The sequence below is a fragment of the Scyliorhinus torazame genome, chromosome 15, assembly GCF_047496885.1.
Source record: "Scyliorhinus torazame isolate Kashiwa2021f chromosome 15, sScyTor2.1, whole genome shotgun sequence".
NCBI lineage: Eukaryota > Metazoa > Chordata > Chondrichthyes > Carcharhiniformes > Scyliorhinidae > Scyliorhinus > Scyliorhinus torazame.
This window is the reverse complement of record NC_092721.1, coordinates 164,233,050-164,251,575: the sequence shown is the minus strand read 5'-3', so window position 1 is coordinate 164,251,575 and position 18,526 is coordinate 164,233,050. Positions and strand designations below refer to the sequence as shown.

General features: G+C 47.7%; 1 protein-coding gene across 2 annotated transcripts in view; it reads left to right on the top strand.

Moving 5' to 3' along the window:
• Positions 1-18,526, top strand: part of alg5 (ALG5 dolichyl-phosphate beta-glucosyltransferase) — an 81,653-nt gene that overhangs the window by 27,393 nt on the left and 35,734 nt on the right. For both annotated transcript variants that reach the window (XM_072477051.1, XM_072477052.1), the window contains exons 2-3: positions 5,621-5,795; positions 7,906-7,952. In XM_072477051.1, coding sequence (XP_072333152.1) covers positions 5,621-5,795; positions 7,906-7,952 — 222 coding nt within the window. The remainder of the gene's footprint in view (positions 1-5,620; positions 5,796-7,905; positions 7,953-18,526) is intronic.

The following is an 18,526-nucleotide window of genomic DNA, read 5'->3' as shown; positions in this document are numbered from 1 at the left end:
TATTTTATAAACAAAAAATGAATAAATAAAAAATTACAAATGAAAACTAACCCTAATTCGCAACTGCCTTATCACAAGTAACACTCTCCAAAAATTATTTAACAGTCCAATATATTATTATCTGTCGCAACGACCTATACATATTATACAGTATATATTAACAACCCTGAGAGTCCTTCTGGTTCCTCTTCTCCCTCCTTTCCCCCCCCCCCCCCCCCCCCCGGATCCTGGGCTGCTGCTGCTGCCTTTTTTCCATTCCATCTATCTTTCTGCGAGGTATTTGACGAACGGTTGCCACCGCCTGGTGAACCCTTGAGCCGACCCCCTTAGAACGAACTTAATCCGCTCTAGCTTTATAAACCCTGCCATGTCATTTATCTAGGTCTCCACCCCCGGGGGCTTGGCTTCTTTCCACATTAACAATATCCTGCGCCGGGCTACTAGGGACGCAAAGGCCAAAACATCGGCCTCTCTCGCCTCCTGCACTCCCGGCTCTTGTGCAACCCCAAATATAGCCAACCCCCAGCTTGGTTCGACCCGGACCCCCACTACTTTTGAAAGCACCTTTGTCACCCCCATCCAAAACCCCTGTAGTGCCGGGCATGACCAAAACATATGGGTATGATTCGCTGGGCTTCTCGAGCACCTCGCACACCTATCCTCCACCCCAAAAAATTTACTGAGCCGTGCTCCAGTCATATGCGCCCTGTGTAATACCTTAAACTGAATCAGGCTTAGCCTGGCACACGAGGACGACGAGTTTACCCTGCTTAGGGCATCTGCCCACAGCCCCTCCTCGATCTCCTCCCCCAGCTCTTCTTCCCATTTCCCTTTTAGTTCATCTACCATAGTCTCCCCTTCGTCCCTCGTTTCCCTATATATATCTGACACCTTACCATCCCCCACCCATGTCTTTGAGATCACTCTGTCCTGCACCTCTTGTGTCGGGAGCTGGGGGAATTCCCTCACCTGTTGCCTCTCAAAAGCCCTCAGTTGCATATACCTGAATGCATTCCCTTGGGGCAACCCATATTTCTCGGTCAGCGCTCCCAGACTCGCGAACTTCCCATCCACAAACAGATCTTTCAGTTGCGTTATTCCTGCTCTTTGCCACATTCCATATCCCCCATCCATTCCCCCCGGGGCAAACCTATGGTTTCTTATCGGGGACCCCCCCAAGGCTCCAGTCTTTCCCCAATGCCGTCTCCACTGTCCCCAAATCTTCAGTGTAGCCACCACCACCGGGCTTGTGGTGTAGTTCCTCGGTGAGAACGGCAATGGGGCTGTCACCATAGCCTGTAGGCTAGTCCCCCTACAGGACGCCCTCTCTAATCAATTCCATGCCGCTCCCTCCTCCTCTCCCATCCACTTACTCACCATTGAAATATTAGCGGCCCAATAATACTCACTTAGGCTCGGTAGTGCCAGCCCCCCCCCCCCTATCCCTGCTACGCTGTAAGAATCCCTTCCTCAATCTCGGGGTCTTCCCGGCCCACACAAAACCCATGATGCTCTTTTCAATACTTTTTTTTAAAAAAGCCTTCGTGATCACCACCGGGAGGCACTGAAACACAAAGAGGAATCTCGGGAGGACCACCATCTTAACTGCCTGCACCCTCCATGCCAGTGACAGGGATACCATATCCCATCTCTTGAAATCCTCCTCCATTTGTTCCACCAACCGCGTTAAATTTAACCTATGCAATGTGCCCCAATTCTTGGCTATCTGGATCCCCAGGTAACGAAAGTCCCTTGTTACCTTCCTCAATGGTAGGTCCTCTATTTCTCTACTCTGCTCCCCTGGATGCACCACAAACAACTCACTTTTCCCCATGTTCAATTTATACCCTGAAAAATCCCCAAGTATCCGCATTATTTCTGGCATCCCCTCCGCCGGGTCTGCCACGTATAGTAGCAAATCGTCCGCATACAAAGATACCCGGTGTTCGTCTCCTCCTCTAAGTACTCCCCTCCACTCCTTGGAACCCCTCAACGCTATCGCCAGGGGCTCAATCGCCAGTGCAAACAATAATGGGGACAGAGGGCATCCCTGCCTTGTCCCTCTATGGAGCCGAAAATATGCAGATCCCCGTCCATTCGTGAGCATGCTCGCCATCGGGGCCCTATACAACAGCTGCACCCATCTAACATACTCCTCTCCAAAACCAAATCTCCTCAACACCTCCCACAAATAATCCCACTCCACTCTATCAAATGCTTTCTCGGCATCCATCGCCACTACTATCTCCGTTTTCCCCCTCTGGTGGGGCCATCATCATTACCCCTAACAGCCTCCGTATATTTGTGTTCAGCTGTCTCCCCTTCACAAACCCAGTTTGGACCTCGTGGACCACCCCCGGGACACATTCCTCTATTCTCATTGCCATTACCTTGGCCAGGATCTTGGCATCTACATTTAGGAGGGAAATAGGTAATGCGGGTCCTTTTCCTTTAAGAGAAGCGATATCGTTGCTTCAGACATAGTCGGGGGCAGTTGTCCCCTTTCCTTTGCCTCATTAAAGGTCCTCGTCAATATCGGGGCGAGCAAGTCCACATATTTTCTATAGAACTTGACTGGGAATCCATCTGGTCCCGGGGCCTTTCCCGCCTGCATGCTCCTAATTCCTTTCACCACTTCTTCTACCTCGATCTGTGCTCCCAGTCCCACCCTTTCCTGCTCTTCCACCTTGGGAAATTCCAGCCGATCCAAAAAGCCCATCATTCTCTCCCTCCCATCCGGGGGTTGAGCTTCATATAATTTTTTATAAAATGTCTTGAACACTCCATTCACTCTCTCCGCTCCATCTCTCCTTCCTCATCCCTCACTCCCCATATTTCCCTCACTGCTCCCCTTTTCCTCAATTGGTGTGCCAGCAACCTGCTCGCCTTCTCCCCATATTCGTACTGTACACCCTGTGCCTTCCTCCATTGTGCCTCTGCAGTGCCCATAGTCAGCAAGTCAAATTCTACACGTAGCCTTTGCCTTTCCCTGTACAGTCCCTCCTCCGGTGCTTCCGCATATTGTCTGTCCACCCTCAAAAGTTCTTGCAGCAACCGCTCCCGTTCCTTACTCTCCTGCTTCCCTTTATGTGCCCTTATTGATATCAGCTCCCCTCTAACCACCGCCTTCAGCGCCTCCCAGACCACTCCCACCTGGACCTCCCCATTATCATTTGAGTTCCAAGTACTTTTCAATGCACCCCCTCACCCTTAGACACACACCCTCATCTGCCATTAGTCCCATGTCCATTCTCCAGGGTGGGCGCCCTCCTGTTTCCTCCCCTATCTCCAAGTCTACCCAGTGTGGAGCGTGATCCGAAATGGCTATAGCCGTATACTCCGTTCCCCTCACCTTCGGGATCAACGCCCTTCCCAGCACAAAAAAGTCTATTCGCGAGTAGACTTTATGGACATAGGAGAAAAACGAGAACGCCTTACTCCTAGGTCTGCTAAATCTCCACGGGTCTACACCTCCCATCTGCTCCATAAAATCTTTAAGTACCTTGGCTGCTGCCGGCCTCCTTCCAGTCCTGGACTTCGACCTATCCAGCCCTGGTTCCAACACCGTATTAAAATCTCCCCCCATTATCAGCTTTCCCATCTCTAGGTCCGGAATGCGTCCTAGCATCCGCCTCATAAAATTGGCATCATCCCAGTTCGGGGCATATACGTTTACCAAAACCACCGTCTCCCCCTGTAGTTTGCCACTCACCATCACGTATCTGCCCCCGTTATCCGCCACTATAGTCTTTGCCTCGAACATTACCCGCTTCCCCACTAATATAGCCACCCCCCTGTTTTTCGCATCTAGCCCTGAATGGAACACCTGCCCCACCCATCCTTTGCGTAGCCTAACCTGGTCTATCAGTTTCAGGTGCGTTTCCTGTAACATAACCACATCTGCCTTAAGTTTCTTAAGATGTGCGAGTACCCGTGCCCTCTTTATCGGCCCGTTCAGCCCTCTCACGTTCCACGTGATCAGCCGGGTTGGGGGGCTTCCTACCCCCCCCTTGTCGATTAGCCATCCCCTTTTTCCAGCTCCTCACCCGGTTCCCACGCAGCTGTATCTCCCCCAGGCAGTGCCCCCCCCCCGCCCATCCCCTCCCATACCAGCTCCCCCCTCTCCCCAGCAGCAGCAACCCAGTAATTCCCTCCCCCGCTAGCGTAATTACTCCCCCCATGTTGCTCCCAGAAGTCAGCAAACTCTGGCCGACCTCGGCTTCCCCCCGTGACCTCAGCTCGCATCGTGCGACGCCCCCTCCTTCCTGCCTCTCTATTCCCACCATGATTATCATAGCGCGGGAACCAAGCCCGCGCTTCTCCCTTGGCCCCGCCCCCAATGGCTAACGCCCCATCTCCTCCACCTCCCCTCCCCCCATCACCACCTGTGGAAGAGAAAAAAGTTACCACATCGCAGGATTAGTATATAAAACTCCTCTTTCCCCCCCTCTTCGCCCCCCACATTCGCCCCACCACTTTGTTCAAACGTTCTTTTTAATAACCCGCTCATTCCAGTTTTCCACAATAAAGGTCCACGCTTCATCTGCCGTCTCAAAGTAGTGGTGCCTCCCTCGATATGTGACCCACAGTCTTGCCGGTTGCAGCATTCCAAATTTTATCTTTTTATGAAGCACCGCCTTGGCCCGATTAAAGCTCGCCCTCCTTCTCGCCACCTCCGCACTCCAGTCTTGATAAACGCGGATCACCGCGTTCTCCCATTTACTGCTCCGAGTTTTCTTCGCCCATCTAAGGACCATTTCCCTATCCTTAAAACGGAGGAATCTCACCACTATAGCTCTGGGAATTTCTCCTGCTCTCGGTCCTCGCGTCATCACTCGGTATGGTCCCTCTACCTCCAACGGACCCGCCGGGGCCTCCGCTCCCATTAACGAGTGCAGCATCGTGCTCACATATGCCCCGACGTCCGCTCCCTCCGCACCTTCAGGAAGACCAAGAATCATCAGGTTGTTCCTCCTTGCGTTGTTCTCCAGTGCCTCCAACCTTTCCACACATCGTTTCTGATGTGCCTCATGCGTCTCCGTCTTCACCACCAGGCCCTGTATGTCTTCCTCATTCTCGGCTGCCTTTGCCTTCACGACCCGAAGCTCCCGCTCCTGGGTCTTTTGTTCCTCCTTTAGCCCTTCGATCGCCTGTAGTATCGGGGCCAACAGCCCTTTCTTCATTTCCTTTTTGAGCTCTTCCACACAGCATTTCAAGAACTCTTGTTGTTCAGGGCCCCATGTTAAACTGCCACCTTCCGACGCCATCTTGGTTTTTGCTTGCCTTCCTTGCCGCTGTTCTAAAGGATCCACTGCAATCCGGCCACTTTCTCCTCCTTTTTTCATCCGTATCCAGGGGGGATTCCCTTCTGGTTTACCGCACAGTGTTTTTAGCCGTCAAAATTGCCGTTGGGGCTCCTATCAAGAGCCCAAAAGTCCGTTTCACCGGGAGCTGCCGAAACGTGCGACTCAGCTGGTCATCGCCGCACCCGGAAGTCCGTTTTAATTGTTTAAGGACCATATTAATTTGAGATTTAAATTATCGCTTTAAAAAACCCTCCTATAATGACATGTTATATGTTTCGCAACCTGATTGTTCTTTTTTGTCATTTATCCGACAGCTGGTTTTCACTGCACATGTGACTGCCATAAAAATGCCAAATCTCATTCTAGGAGAGAAAGAAAAATTCTTCAGGACTCTAAATGCTGCTGGGAAGGAATTGTTCCCCAGTATTCATGACCACCCCACTAAAGAACTGTCTGTTATTGTCCCGTCTTATAATGAAGAAGAAAGGTGTAAGTTTTCCTGACTGTTTTTCAAATTCATTGATTCGTGGCAATAAGGTCAGTCCTCGAACCTCCACTGTTTATAATCTATATAAATGATCTGCAAGCAGGGACCGAGTGTAACATAGCAACATTTGCAGATGATGCTAAAATAGATGAGAAAGCAGACCGTGAAGAAAAGATAAGAGTTTACAAATTGATATAAATAGGCTAGGTGAATGGGCCAAAATTTGACATGCAGTTAAATGTTATCCATTTTGACTGAAAAAATAGAAAGGCAAATTATTATCGAAATGCAAAGCAGAATCAAAATGCGTCTGGGCAGAGGGATCTGGGTGTCTTTGTCCATGAATCATAAAGTCAGTATGCAGGTACAGCATGTAATAAAGGCAAATGTAATTTTAGTGTTTATTGCAAAAGGACTGGAGTATAAAAGTAGTTGCAATTGTATAGGATATTGGTAGGACCACATCTGGAGTATTGTGTCCAGTTTTGGTCTCCTTATTTGAGGAAGGATTTGGTGGCATTGGAGGCAATTCAGAGGAGGTCACCAGATTGATTCCGGGAATGATAGGATTGATGTATGAGGAGAGATTAAACAGTTTGGGCCTATACTTGTAGTTTAGAAGAATGAGAGAGGATCTGATTGTGGTATATAAAATACTAAGTGGGGTTGATAAAGTAAATGTAGACCGAATGTTCCCCCTTGTGGGGCAGTCTAGAGCAAGAGTTCACAGATATAGGTTGAGAGGCAGTAGATTTAAAGCTGAGATGAGGAACTACTTCTGAGGGTGGGGAATTTGTGGAATTCGCTGCCCCATTGTGCGGTGTAGTCTGAATCATTAAATGGTTTCAAGAAGGAGATGGATATATTTCTGATTTAAAGAAATGGCTATGGGGAACAGGCAGGGAGGTGAATTTGACACCAGCAAGTGATGGACAATTATCTGATTGAATGGCGGAGCAGGCTCGATGAGCTGAATTGCCTACATCTCCTAATTCTTATGTTCCTATAGTAGCACCGGATCTGATGCACTGCTTTCGGGAGATGTAAGCTCACATCTTTACAAGTGCATAATCTCCATGGTGTTGATTGTGGGTTCAAATTCCATTCCAGAGATTTGAGTGCAAAGTCTATGCTGGCACTCGAGTATTAAGAGTGCTGTGCATTGTACTTCTCTGAAAAGAACAATATTCTTAATGCACTCAGCTACCCAGAGCCTATTATTCATCAGAACAATCAAAATATATTTGTTCTGTGCTTAATGCCCTTGTGGTGAAATTGTTTTTTGTTCTTTACAATAGTTCCTGAAATGTAGACAACCAATTTGACTAGAATTACTTTATTTTCAGCCTTTTAAATTTCAATGTCGGGACCAAAAGTGCATCCTTGAACTGAGATTTTTTTTCTCAATTGAAGCTTTTTTCATGTAGCTTCCTTTAGGTGGCATGGTAGCACAGTGGTTAGCACTGTCGCTTCACAGCTCCAGGGTCCCAGGTTTGATTCCTGGCTTGGGTCACTGTCTGTGCGGAGTCTGCACGTTCTCCTTGTGTGTGCGGAGTTTCCTCCTGGAGTTCCGGTTTCCTCTCCCAGTCCAAAGACGTGCAGGTTAGGTGGATTGGCCATGCTAAATTGCCCTTGAGTGTCCAAGGGGGTTGGGTGGGGTTGATGAGTTACGGGTATGGGACGGAGGTGTGGCCTCAAGTGGGATGCTCTTTTCAAGGGCCGGTGCTGACTCGATGGGCCGAATGGCTTCCTGCACTGTAAATTCTATGTTTACAGGCTGATCCCCATTATGTATTTTCCTACATCCAACCTGACTGATGATGCCATTCCACTGGGTCAGATTAAACAGATAATGATTTCTGGTATTTTTCTTCTTCCTTTCCTTCCCCCAAAGTAGTTCATTTTAATTTGTACTACCACAATATTTTTGTGTTCAGTGAATCAATATTTGTAGTTTCCAATAACAGTGATGCTATTATCTGGTTAATCAAGGTAATTTGAGCAATAGTGTAGTGTTCCACTCAATTTATTATACAGAAATCATGTAAAACGTAAACCTTAATCATGGTCTAAATATTGCCAGCTTCTAATTTTTTTCCCCCCTAATTTCAGTACCCCTGATGATGGATGAGGCGTTAGAATATTTGGAACAAAGACAGGTATTAATAATTTATTTTGACAGATCATTTGTTAATCTTTGTTACTTTGTGATTTTGAGAACTTGAATGGAGGAAAATGCAATGTGTGATTACATAGCATTTTTTAGTTTTATTTTCTCTTTAAAATGGTAGAATGTATTAAAAGTTACCTTTTGGAAAAAGGCATCTCTTGTTATTGGGAATTCGTTCCAGAAAACAAAGCTCCTTTGTGTGTTGTGAAGCCCCACCTCCAAAATAATCACTGCCTGGACCACCGGGGAAGATTTGCACTGCTGTATGTACTGTAGCATGAGTCATTGCATTTGTGTTTGGACATCTCGGCATTTCAATAAATTAAAATGTTTTAGCTGCATAATCATAAAGTATCACTCGTCATTCACCTGTGTTTTTTTTTCAAAACTACAGTCTGAACTGAGTTTAAGTCCTGCAGCATGGTGCAGGAAACTGTCCATTTCGTTCCTACCCATTTTGTCATTTCAAATGGAACAGCTGGTATAAAAAATGCAATGACAAACAATGCATGTGAATCTGAATATCAAAATGTAATTATTAATATTTGAGCTTGATGAAGGACAGACAAATTTAAATCCTTGTCACTGTTTAGTAGGATATCTACGTGCTAAAGGCCACAAGCAGCAGGTGGCAGTGTAGTACCGCACAAAAGTTTTTCAGAAGAACCCCCCCCCATTACCTTCCACTAGCTACAGTATACAAGGCTTGGCATTCACTAAAAAGCATAATAATTTTTTACGAAAGAAACCCAATTGTAATTACGATGAGTTCAGTTTTGCATTTTGACTGCCTCAGTGTTGTCACGTTTCTTACACCGCATCATACTTTTGCGATGTAACTATTTCATTGTTGATAACTGCCTTAAATGATATAATGAATGCTGTTTTGAGTCCAATAATTGAACATAAAGCAGATTATTGTCCAGTTTTTAAAAAACTAAACACTGAAAACCTGAAAGTAAAAAGAAATCCTCTTTGTCATTGGAACAGTTTGGTGATTAAGACAGTGGAAAGTGACCATAGGAAAAGAAAATTAGCTGTGTTCAGCCCTGCTGATACGTTCGTGTATCAGCGAGGCTAGCTCTGAGCTGAAAAATTCCAGTCAGACTTAACTTTATCTTAATTGAAAGTACCAGGTGAATAATTTGGTGCTTTGAATCAAAAGGGTGAGTACCTAATGGCCCATAGCAATTTCATTAAGGCAGGAGCTGTTGTTACAGATGGCGCAGCTCCCCTCAGGTCTCCATGTTTTTGGCTTGGCTTTTAAGATGGTCACTTAAACAATGTAAGGGTCGTTAGCAGTGGATGCGTTGCTGCCATCCAGTAAACCACCACTGTAAAAACTTAAACACTAATTGGAAAATAGTTCATTGACGGCAGTTTTAAAAGTTAAACTTTGTAATTAGATAGGCTGATGGGAGGAGATGGGAAGAGGTCTGTGTCATTATATGGTTACTGCAAGGAATGGGACTCCTAATCAAATGACCTGGTTATCCCAGATTTGAATGAAATGCTTCTTTCTCCCTATGGGGATAAACATAGAAACTACAACGTAAAAGGAAGCAATTGGATATAACAGGGAACAAATAAATGACTAAGGAAATAAATTTGTACTTTGCTTCTGTCATCACAAAGGAAGACATGAATAATGGACCGGAAGTTCTAAGAAGCTCAAGTTTTAGTGAGGAGCTCAAGGAAATTAGTAATAGTAAAGAAATTTGTTTTGGAAAATTAATGGGATTGAAGGCGGACAGATCTCCAGGGACTGATGATCTGCATCCCAGAGTACTTAATGAAGTGGTCCAAGAAATAATAGATCCATTGGTAGTCATTTTCCAAAGCTATTTGGACTCTGGAATGGTTCCTACAGATTAGACGGTAGCAAATCTAACCCCGCTATTCAAAAATGGAGGTAGAGAGAAAACCGGGAACTCTAGACCAGTAAACCTAACATTGGTAGTAGGGAAGTTGCTGATTGGCAGGCAGTGACTAGTGGGGTACCGCAGGAATCTGTGCTAGAAACCCAACTGTTCACATTATATATTAATAATTTAGCAAGGGAACTAAATGTATTATCTCCAAATTTGCAGTTGATACAAAGTTGGGTGGGAGGGTGAGCTGTGAGGAGGATGCAGAGATGCTTCAGAGGGATTTGGATGGGCTGAGTGAGTGGGCACATGCATGGCAGATGCAGTGTAATGTGGATAGATGTGTAGTTATCAGCTTCGGTATCAAAAATAGGCAGATTATTATTTGAATAGGTGTAAATTGAGAGAGGTGGGATACTCAGCAAGACCTTGGTGTCCTTGTGCATCAGTGGCTGAAAGTGCATCAGTGGCTGAAAGTAAGTGTGGAGGTTCAGCAGGCAGTAAAGCAGACAAATGGAAAGTTGGCCTTCATAGCGAGAGGATTTGAATATAGGAATAAAGATGTTTGCATCTGCAATTGTATAGGGCATTGGTGAGGCAACACCTGCAGTATTGTGTGCAATTCTGGTGTCCTTATCCGAGGAAGGATGTTCTTGCTATGGAGGGAGTGCAACAAAGGTTTACCAGGCTGATTCCTGGGATGATGGGATTGAGGAGAGACTAAGTCGGTTAGGATAATTTTATTTGGAGTTTAGAAGAGTGAGTGGGGATCTCATAGAAATTCCAAAATTCTAACAGGTTTAGACAGGAGTATAGCTCCAATAACAGTGAAGAAGCTCAACACCATGCAAGATTCGCACCCCTTCCTTCATTACCTCCAACACTGGCACACAGTGGCATCAGTAAATGCCACATACAAGCTGCATTGCGGCAAATTACCAAACCTCCTTCAATACCTGCAGACTCACGATCTGCACCATCCAGGTGAATAGGATGTCACCACCTATGGGTTCTCCTTTCAAGTCGCACACCATCATGACCTTGAAATATGTAATTATTCCTTAACTGTTGCTGGGTCAAATTCCTGGAACTCCCTCTGTAACAGCACTGTGTGTACCAATAGCACAATGGTTCAAGGAGGCAGCTCACCACCACCTTCTCCAGAACAGTTATAAATGCTGGCATTCCAAATTTTGTGAATTATTTTATGGAATATGGGTGTTACTGGCTAAGCCAGCACTTATTGCCAAGATATCATGAACAAGCTTTTAAAAAATTACTTAACATCTTGAGTAACGATCATCAAATAATTCAATCAATTTAATGAGGTAGGGTTTTTATTTAATAAATCTGTGCTGACCCTCCTTGTTTGGCCTATGACTTTCCAAATGAAAGTTTTTGTCCCTGGAAATGGTTTTTAGTAGCTTCCCAAAACAATGATCAGCTGACTGTCCTGGTAATTTCTTAGTTTATCCCCTTCTCCTTTCTTGAATCGTGGAATAACTTTAGCAACCATCAAGTCCTGTGACACTACTGTACCCAATGAGGATTGAAAGATTGACAGCTTCTGCTATTTCTATTTTTTATCCTGTCAATAATTTCCCACTCCTTTTTTTTTTAAAATATATTTTATTGAAAATTTTTCGATCACAATTTTTTCCCCTTACAGATCAAACATAAGAAAAAGAAAATTTAACAGTACATGAAACATAGTAACCACAGTCTAATAACAAGTAACTAACCAACATGGTAAACGAATCATTTAACATAAAATAAAACTCCCCCCCCCCCCCCCCCCCCCCCCCCCCCCCACCCTCCCCCCTGGGTTGCTGCTGCTGGTCATCTATCTTCCCTCTAGCGTTCCCCTAGGTAGTCAAGGAATGGCTGCCACCGCCTGGTGAACCCTTGAGCCGATCCTCTCAGCGCAAACTTCATCTGCTCCAGTTTTATGAACCCCGCCATATCGTTTACCCAGGCCTCCAGTCCGGGGGGCTTTGCTTCCTTCCACATGAGTAAAATCCTACGCCGGGCTACTAGGGACGCAAAGGCCACGACATCGGCCTCTTTCGCCTCCTGCACTCCCGGCTCCTCCACGACTACAAATAAAGCTAACCCCCAGCCTGGTTTGACCCGGACCTTCACCACCTTCGAAATCGCTCCCGTCACTCCCCTCCAATACCCCTCCAGTGCCGGGCACAACCAAAACATATGTGTGTGGTTTGCCGGGCTTCCGCCGCACCTCCCACATTTGTCCTCCACTCCGAAGAACCTGCTCAACCTTTCTCCCGTTATGTGTGCTCTGTGTAGCACCTTAAATTGAATCAGGCTAAGCCTGGCGCACGAGGAAGAGGAATTTACCCTGCTTGGGGCATCAGCCCACATACCCTCCTCTATCTCCTCCCCGAGCTCTTCTTCCCACTTTCCTTTTAGTTCGCCCACCAGCTCCTCCCCCTCATCTCTCGGTATATCTCTGACACCTTGCCCTCCCCGACCCAAACCCCCGAGAGCATTCTGTCCTGGATCCCCTGTGTCGGGAGCAATGGAAATTCCCTCACCTGTTGTCTTGTGAACGCCCTCACCTGCATATACCTAAAAAGGTTTCCCCGGGGCAGCTTATACTTTTCCTCCAATGCTCCCAAGCTCGCAAACGTCCTGTCTATAAATAAATCTCCCACCCTCCTAATTCCCAACTGGTGCCAGCTCTGGAATCCTCCATCCATTCTCCCTGGGGCAAACCTATGGTTGTTCCTGATTGGGGACCCCACCAGGGCTCCTAGCGCACACCTCTGTCGCCTCCATTGTCCCCAGATATTTAATGTTGCCGCCACCACTGGGTTCGTGGTAAATTTCTTTGGTGAGAGCGGTACCGGCGCCGTCACCAGCGCCTCTAGACTCGTCCCTTTACAGGACTTTCTCTCCAGTCTTTTCCACGCCGCTCCCTCTCCCTCCATCATCCATTTACGGATCATCGCCACATTGGCGGCCCAATAGTAGTCGCCCAAATTCGGCAGCGCCAGTCCCCCTCTGTCTCTGCTACGTTGTAAGAACCCCCTCCTTACCCTCGGGACTTTCCCTGCCCACACGAAGCTCGTGATGCTCCTGTCTATTTTTTTAAAGAAGGCCTTAGTAATTAGTATAGGGAGACATTGGAATACAAATAGGAACCTCGGGAGGACCATCATCTTAATTGCCTGCACTCTGCCCGCCAATGACAGTGGCTGCATGTCCCACCTCTTGAAGTCCTCTTCCATTTGTTCTACCAATCGTGTCAGATTAAGTCTGTGCAAGGTGATCTGAATCCCCAGGTATCGGAAGTTTCTTTCCACTTTCCTTAGAGGCAGGCCTTCTATCCCTCTACTCTGGTCCCCAGGGTGTATCACAAAGTTCACTCTTCCCCATGTTAAGCCTATATCCCGAGAAATCTCCGAACTCCCTCAATATCTGCATGACCTCTGTCATCCCCCCCCACTGGGTCCGTCACATACAACAGTAGGTCATCCACGTAGAGTGACACTCTGTGTTCTTCTCCCCCTCTAATCACCCCTCTCCATTTCCTGGAGTCTCTCAGCGCCATGGCCAGTGGTTCAATTGCCAACGCGAACAGTAATGGAGATAGCGGGCATCCCTGTCTTGTTCCCCTGTATAGTCGGAAATACTCCGATCTTTGCTGACCCGTGACCACACTTGCCATTGGGGCCCCATAAAGAAGTTTGACCCAGCTAATAAACCCGTTCCCGAACCCGAACCTCCTTAGCACCTCCCATAGGTACTCCCACTCCACCCTGTCAAATGCCTTCTCTGCATCCATTGCCGCCACTATCTCTGCCTCCCCCTCTACTGGGGGCATCATTATCACCCCTAATAGCCGTCGCACGTTGACATTTAGTTGTCTCCCCTTTACGAACCCTGTCTGGTCTTCGTGCACCACCCCAGGGACACAGTCCTCTATCCTCGATGCCAGCACCTTTGCCAGCAATTTGGCGTCCACATTCAATAGTGAGATAGGTCTATAGGACCCGCACTGCAGCGGATCTTTATCCCGCTTCAAAATTAGCGATATCGTCGCCTCCGACATTGTCGGGGGTAGAGTCCCTCCTTCCCTGGCCTTGTTAAAAGTCCTCACCAACAGCGGGGCCAGCAGGTCCACATATTTTCTATAAAATTCCACCGGGAACCCATCTGGTCCCGGAGCCTTCCCTGCCTGCATATTCCCCAGCCCCTTAATAACCTCGTCCACCCCAATTGGTGCCCCCAAGCCTTCCATCTCCTGCTCCTCCACCCTCGGGAACCTCAATTGATCCAGGAACTGCCGCATCTCCTCTTTTCCCTCCGGGGGTTGGGACCTATACAGTCCTTCGTAAAAGGTCTTAAACACCTCTTTTATCTTCCCTGCTCTCCGCACCATAGCTCCCTTTTCGTCTCTAATTCCCCCTATCTCTCTCGCCGCTGTCCTCTTTCGCAGCTGATGGGCCAACAGGCGACTAGCTTTTTCCCCATACTCATACCTCCCCCCCTGTGCCTTCCTCCACAGCACCTCCGCCCTCCTGGTGGTCAGAAGGTTGAACTCCGTCTGGAGTCGTCGTCTCTCCCTGTACAGTCCCTCCTCCGGGGTCTCCGCAAATTCCCTGTCCACCCTTAAGATCTCCCCCAGTAGTCTTTCCCTTTCCTTGGCCTCTGTTTTCCCTTTGTGGGCCCTGATGGAGATCAGCTCTCCTCTGACCACCGCTTTTAGTGCTTCCCATACCACTCCCACTCGGACCTCCCCGTCGTCATTGGCCTCCAGGTACCTCTCAATACATCCCCGCACTCTTCCACAAACTCCCTCATCCGCCAACAATCCCACATCTAATCGCCAGAGTGCTCGCTGCTCCCTCTCCTCTCCTAGTTCCAGGTCCACCCAATGTGGGGCATGATCCGAAATAGCTATGGCTGAGTACTCAGCTTCTTCCACCCTAGAGATCAACGACCTTCCCAAAACAAAAAAATCTATCCGGGAGTACACTTTATGAACATGGGAGAAGAAGGAGAACTCCCTGGCCCTCGGTCTAAGAAATCGCCATGGATCCACTTCCCCCCATTTGGTCCATAAACCCCTTGAGCACCTTGGCCGCTGCCTGCCTTCTTCCGGTCTTAGATCTGGATCTATCTAACCCTGGGTCCAGCACGGTGTTGAAGTCTCCTCTAAATATCAAGTTTCCTACCTCCAGGTCCGGTATATGTCCCAACATCCGCCTCATAAATCCCGCATCGTCCCAATTCGGGGCATATACGTTAACCAACACAACCTCCATTCCCTCCAGCCTGCCACTCACCATTACATATCTGCCTCCACTATCTGCTACAATGCTCCTTGCTTCGAATGTTACCCGTTTCCCCACCAGTATGACCACCCCTCTATTCTTTGCATCAAGCCCTGAATGGACACCTGTCCCACCCATCCTTTCCTTAACCTAACTTGGTCCGCCACCTTCAGGTGCGTCTCCTGGAGCATAGCCACGTCTGCCCTTAGTCCTTTCAAGTGCGCGAGCACTCGGGCCCTTTTAATCGGTCCATTTAGGCCTCTCACGTTCCACGTGATCAGCCTCACTAGGGGGCTACCTGCCCCCTTCCCGTGTCGACTAGCCATCACCTTCTCTAGGCCAGTCCCACGTCCCGCTTCCGCGCTCCCACTCGTTCCCCAGGTGTCGCATTCCAGCCCCGACCACCCACTCTTTAGCCATTTCCTCTTTGATTTCCGCAGCAGCAACCCAGTTATCCCCCCCCACCCCGCTAGATCCCCCTCTAGTGTGATTGCTCCCCCCATATTACTTCCGAAAGTCAGCTGACTTCAACTGACCCCGGCTACTCCTGCTCACTCCTTGACCCCCCCGTGTGGGGAACTCCCATCTACCTTGCGCCTATCTTCCCGCCATTACCTTTCTGGCGCGGGAACATCTCTATAGCTGACCCGCCTCTTGTGGCGCAGCTCCCTTTCCCATCCCACTCCCATTCCTCATCCTCCGCCTATGTCCCTTCTTTCCCCCCCCACCGGTGCCCACATTTCTTAGTGTCTCCCCCCTTCCCAATTTACTTCTCTATTTACATCGACAGTAACATTTCCCTGCAATATCAGTCCCTCAGTTCCGATCCAATTTCACACCTTTAATAAAGGTCCATGCTTCTTCCGCCGTTTCGAAATAGTGATGTCTCTCCTGGTACGTGACCCATAGTCGTGCCGGCTGCAGCATCCCGAACTTCACCTTGTGTAACACCTCCTTGGCTCGGTTAAAACTCGCCCTCCTTCTCGCCACCTCCGCACTCCAATCCTGGTACACCCGTACCACTGCATTCTCCCATCTGCTACTCCGTACCTTTTTGGCCCATCTCAGAACCACTTCTCTATCTTTAAAGCGGTGAAATCGCACGATTGTCGCCCTAGGTGGTTCTCCCGCTTTTGGTCTCCTCGCCGGGATCCGATGAGCCCCCTCCACTTCTAAGGGGCCCAAAGGGGCCTCAGCTCCCATCAGCGAGCTTAGCATCGTGCTCACATAAGCCCCGCAGTCCGCTCCTTCCACTCCCTCAGGGAGACCCAGTATCCGAAGGTTCTTCCTTCGTGCTCTATTTTCTAGGGCCTCAATCCTTTCAATGCACTTTTTGTGGAGCGCCTCGTGCGTCTGTGTTTTGACCGCCAGGCCCAGGATCTCGTCCTCATTATCCGTCACCTTCTGCTCCACCACGCGGAGCTCCCACTCCTGGGTCCTTTGTGCCTCCTTAAGCCCCTCAATTGCCTGTAGCATCGGGGTCAGCACCTCCTTCTTTAGTAGCTCCACACACCGTCTTAGCAATTCGTCTTGATCGGGCCCCCATGTCGCCTGGGCTTTCTCCGCCGCCATCTTGTTTCTTTTTCCTTTCTGTCCCTATCGTCGAGGATTCCTCGCGCTGCAGCCGCCGCCGCTGATATTTTCCTCTTTCGTTGGGGGGGGATTCCCTATTCACTCACCCCACACCGGGTTTCGTCGCGCGAAAATTTCCCGTTGGGGCTCTTAAAAGAGCCCGAAGGTCCGTTGGAGCTGGAGCCACCGAAACGTGCGGCTTAGCTGGTCATCGCCGTTACCGGTGAAATTAGATATTATTTTAAAATACCTGAGGTTATTGGTTGAGCCCAATAAACTGCAGTCACCAGGTTTGTAACTTTAACGCAAGTAACTGTTTATCACATACAGTATTATAATTAAGCTGACAGAAAAATGCAACTGAAAATCTAATACCCATTTCCCAAACCCCGTCTTTCCCCCCCCCCCTCTTCTAACTAGCCCCACTCTCTACACACAGACAAACCGAGGGGAAAGGGTGGTTGTAAGGTAAATAAAATATTAATTAACTAAAAGGATAACGGATATTTCATGCACTGGGATGGCTTCTAGTTAATATCTTTCTGAAGTTCATGTTCGTTTTGGTGGCACTTCCTACTAGACTCGAGATGGTTTTCTCTGGCAATGTTGTCTACTCTCTGTAAATTCAGGATCATTTCAAGTTTACAGCAAAGATGTGCCAGGCATAATCTGGTTTTAGAATAATAAAGCAGTTCTTCCACTTCAGCAAGAGAGAGAGAGACTGTTTCTTTCCTTCGAAGGTCTAACCACTCGTAGAAAGCATCATGCAGGAACCAATCAGTGACTGTCCTCGGGCAGAACACTGTCCCTAGACACCCCACCAGTTGCCACTTAATCAATCAAATTGATTTTCTCCGAAACCGGTTCCTAAGAATCACTCAGCACCAGCGAGACTTGCCTTTCCTGTCCAAATATAAAACCTGGGAACACAATGTTCTGACAAGGAGGCTGCTTCAGCTCGAGTCACCTGTGTTGGTCCACAGGTCAAAAATATTCAAATAAAATATAAGAAATGAGAACCAAGGAAATAAACAGGAAGGACTTTTACAATATACAATTTTATGTTGCCTACTTGTCTTTTGACAGAACATTAATTTGAGACAAAGGCTATCAATTCCCTCCTGAAGTTTCCATTATCATCCTGGGTATTAACTGAATCTTACTCCTGACATTTTTCATAAGTCTCCCTTTATTTTTTTAAACTTTCATTTCCTTTGTCACCCAGGACACATTAGCATTGGATGCTCTACATAGAAATATAGATAATTGGAAATTTGGCCCCTCCAGCCTGCTAAGCTATTCAATGTGATGATGGCTGGTTTTCTATCACTAACAATACTTCTTTCTCCCCATATCCCTTAACGCTTTGGGTCTAGAAATCTTATCTACTTCCTCCTTACATATATTCAGTGGCTTGGCCTCCACAACCTCCTATGGTTTTTTAAAAAAATGTATTTTATTACAAACCTGTATCAAAGCAGGTTACAGCAAATAAACACCCCGGGAAACATACTTCCCAACAATCAACTATACAGCCTATACAGATTTCTCCCCTTTTCACCCTCCCCTCACCCCCCTGCGACGAACAGCTCCTCAAACACAGTCGCAAGCATCCCCCACCTTTTCTCAAATCCCCCTGCTGAGCCCCTTAACTCATACATTATCTTCTCCAGCCGCAGGAAGTCGAACAGGTCACCCAACCATGCCACTACCCCTGGTGGCAATGCCGACTGCCACTCCTGCAAAATTCATCTGAGAGCAATCAGAGAGGCGAAGGCCACAACATCAGCTTTCCTTCTCCATGAGCTCCGGCTTCTCTGAAA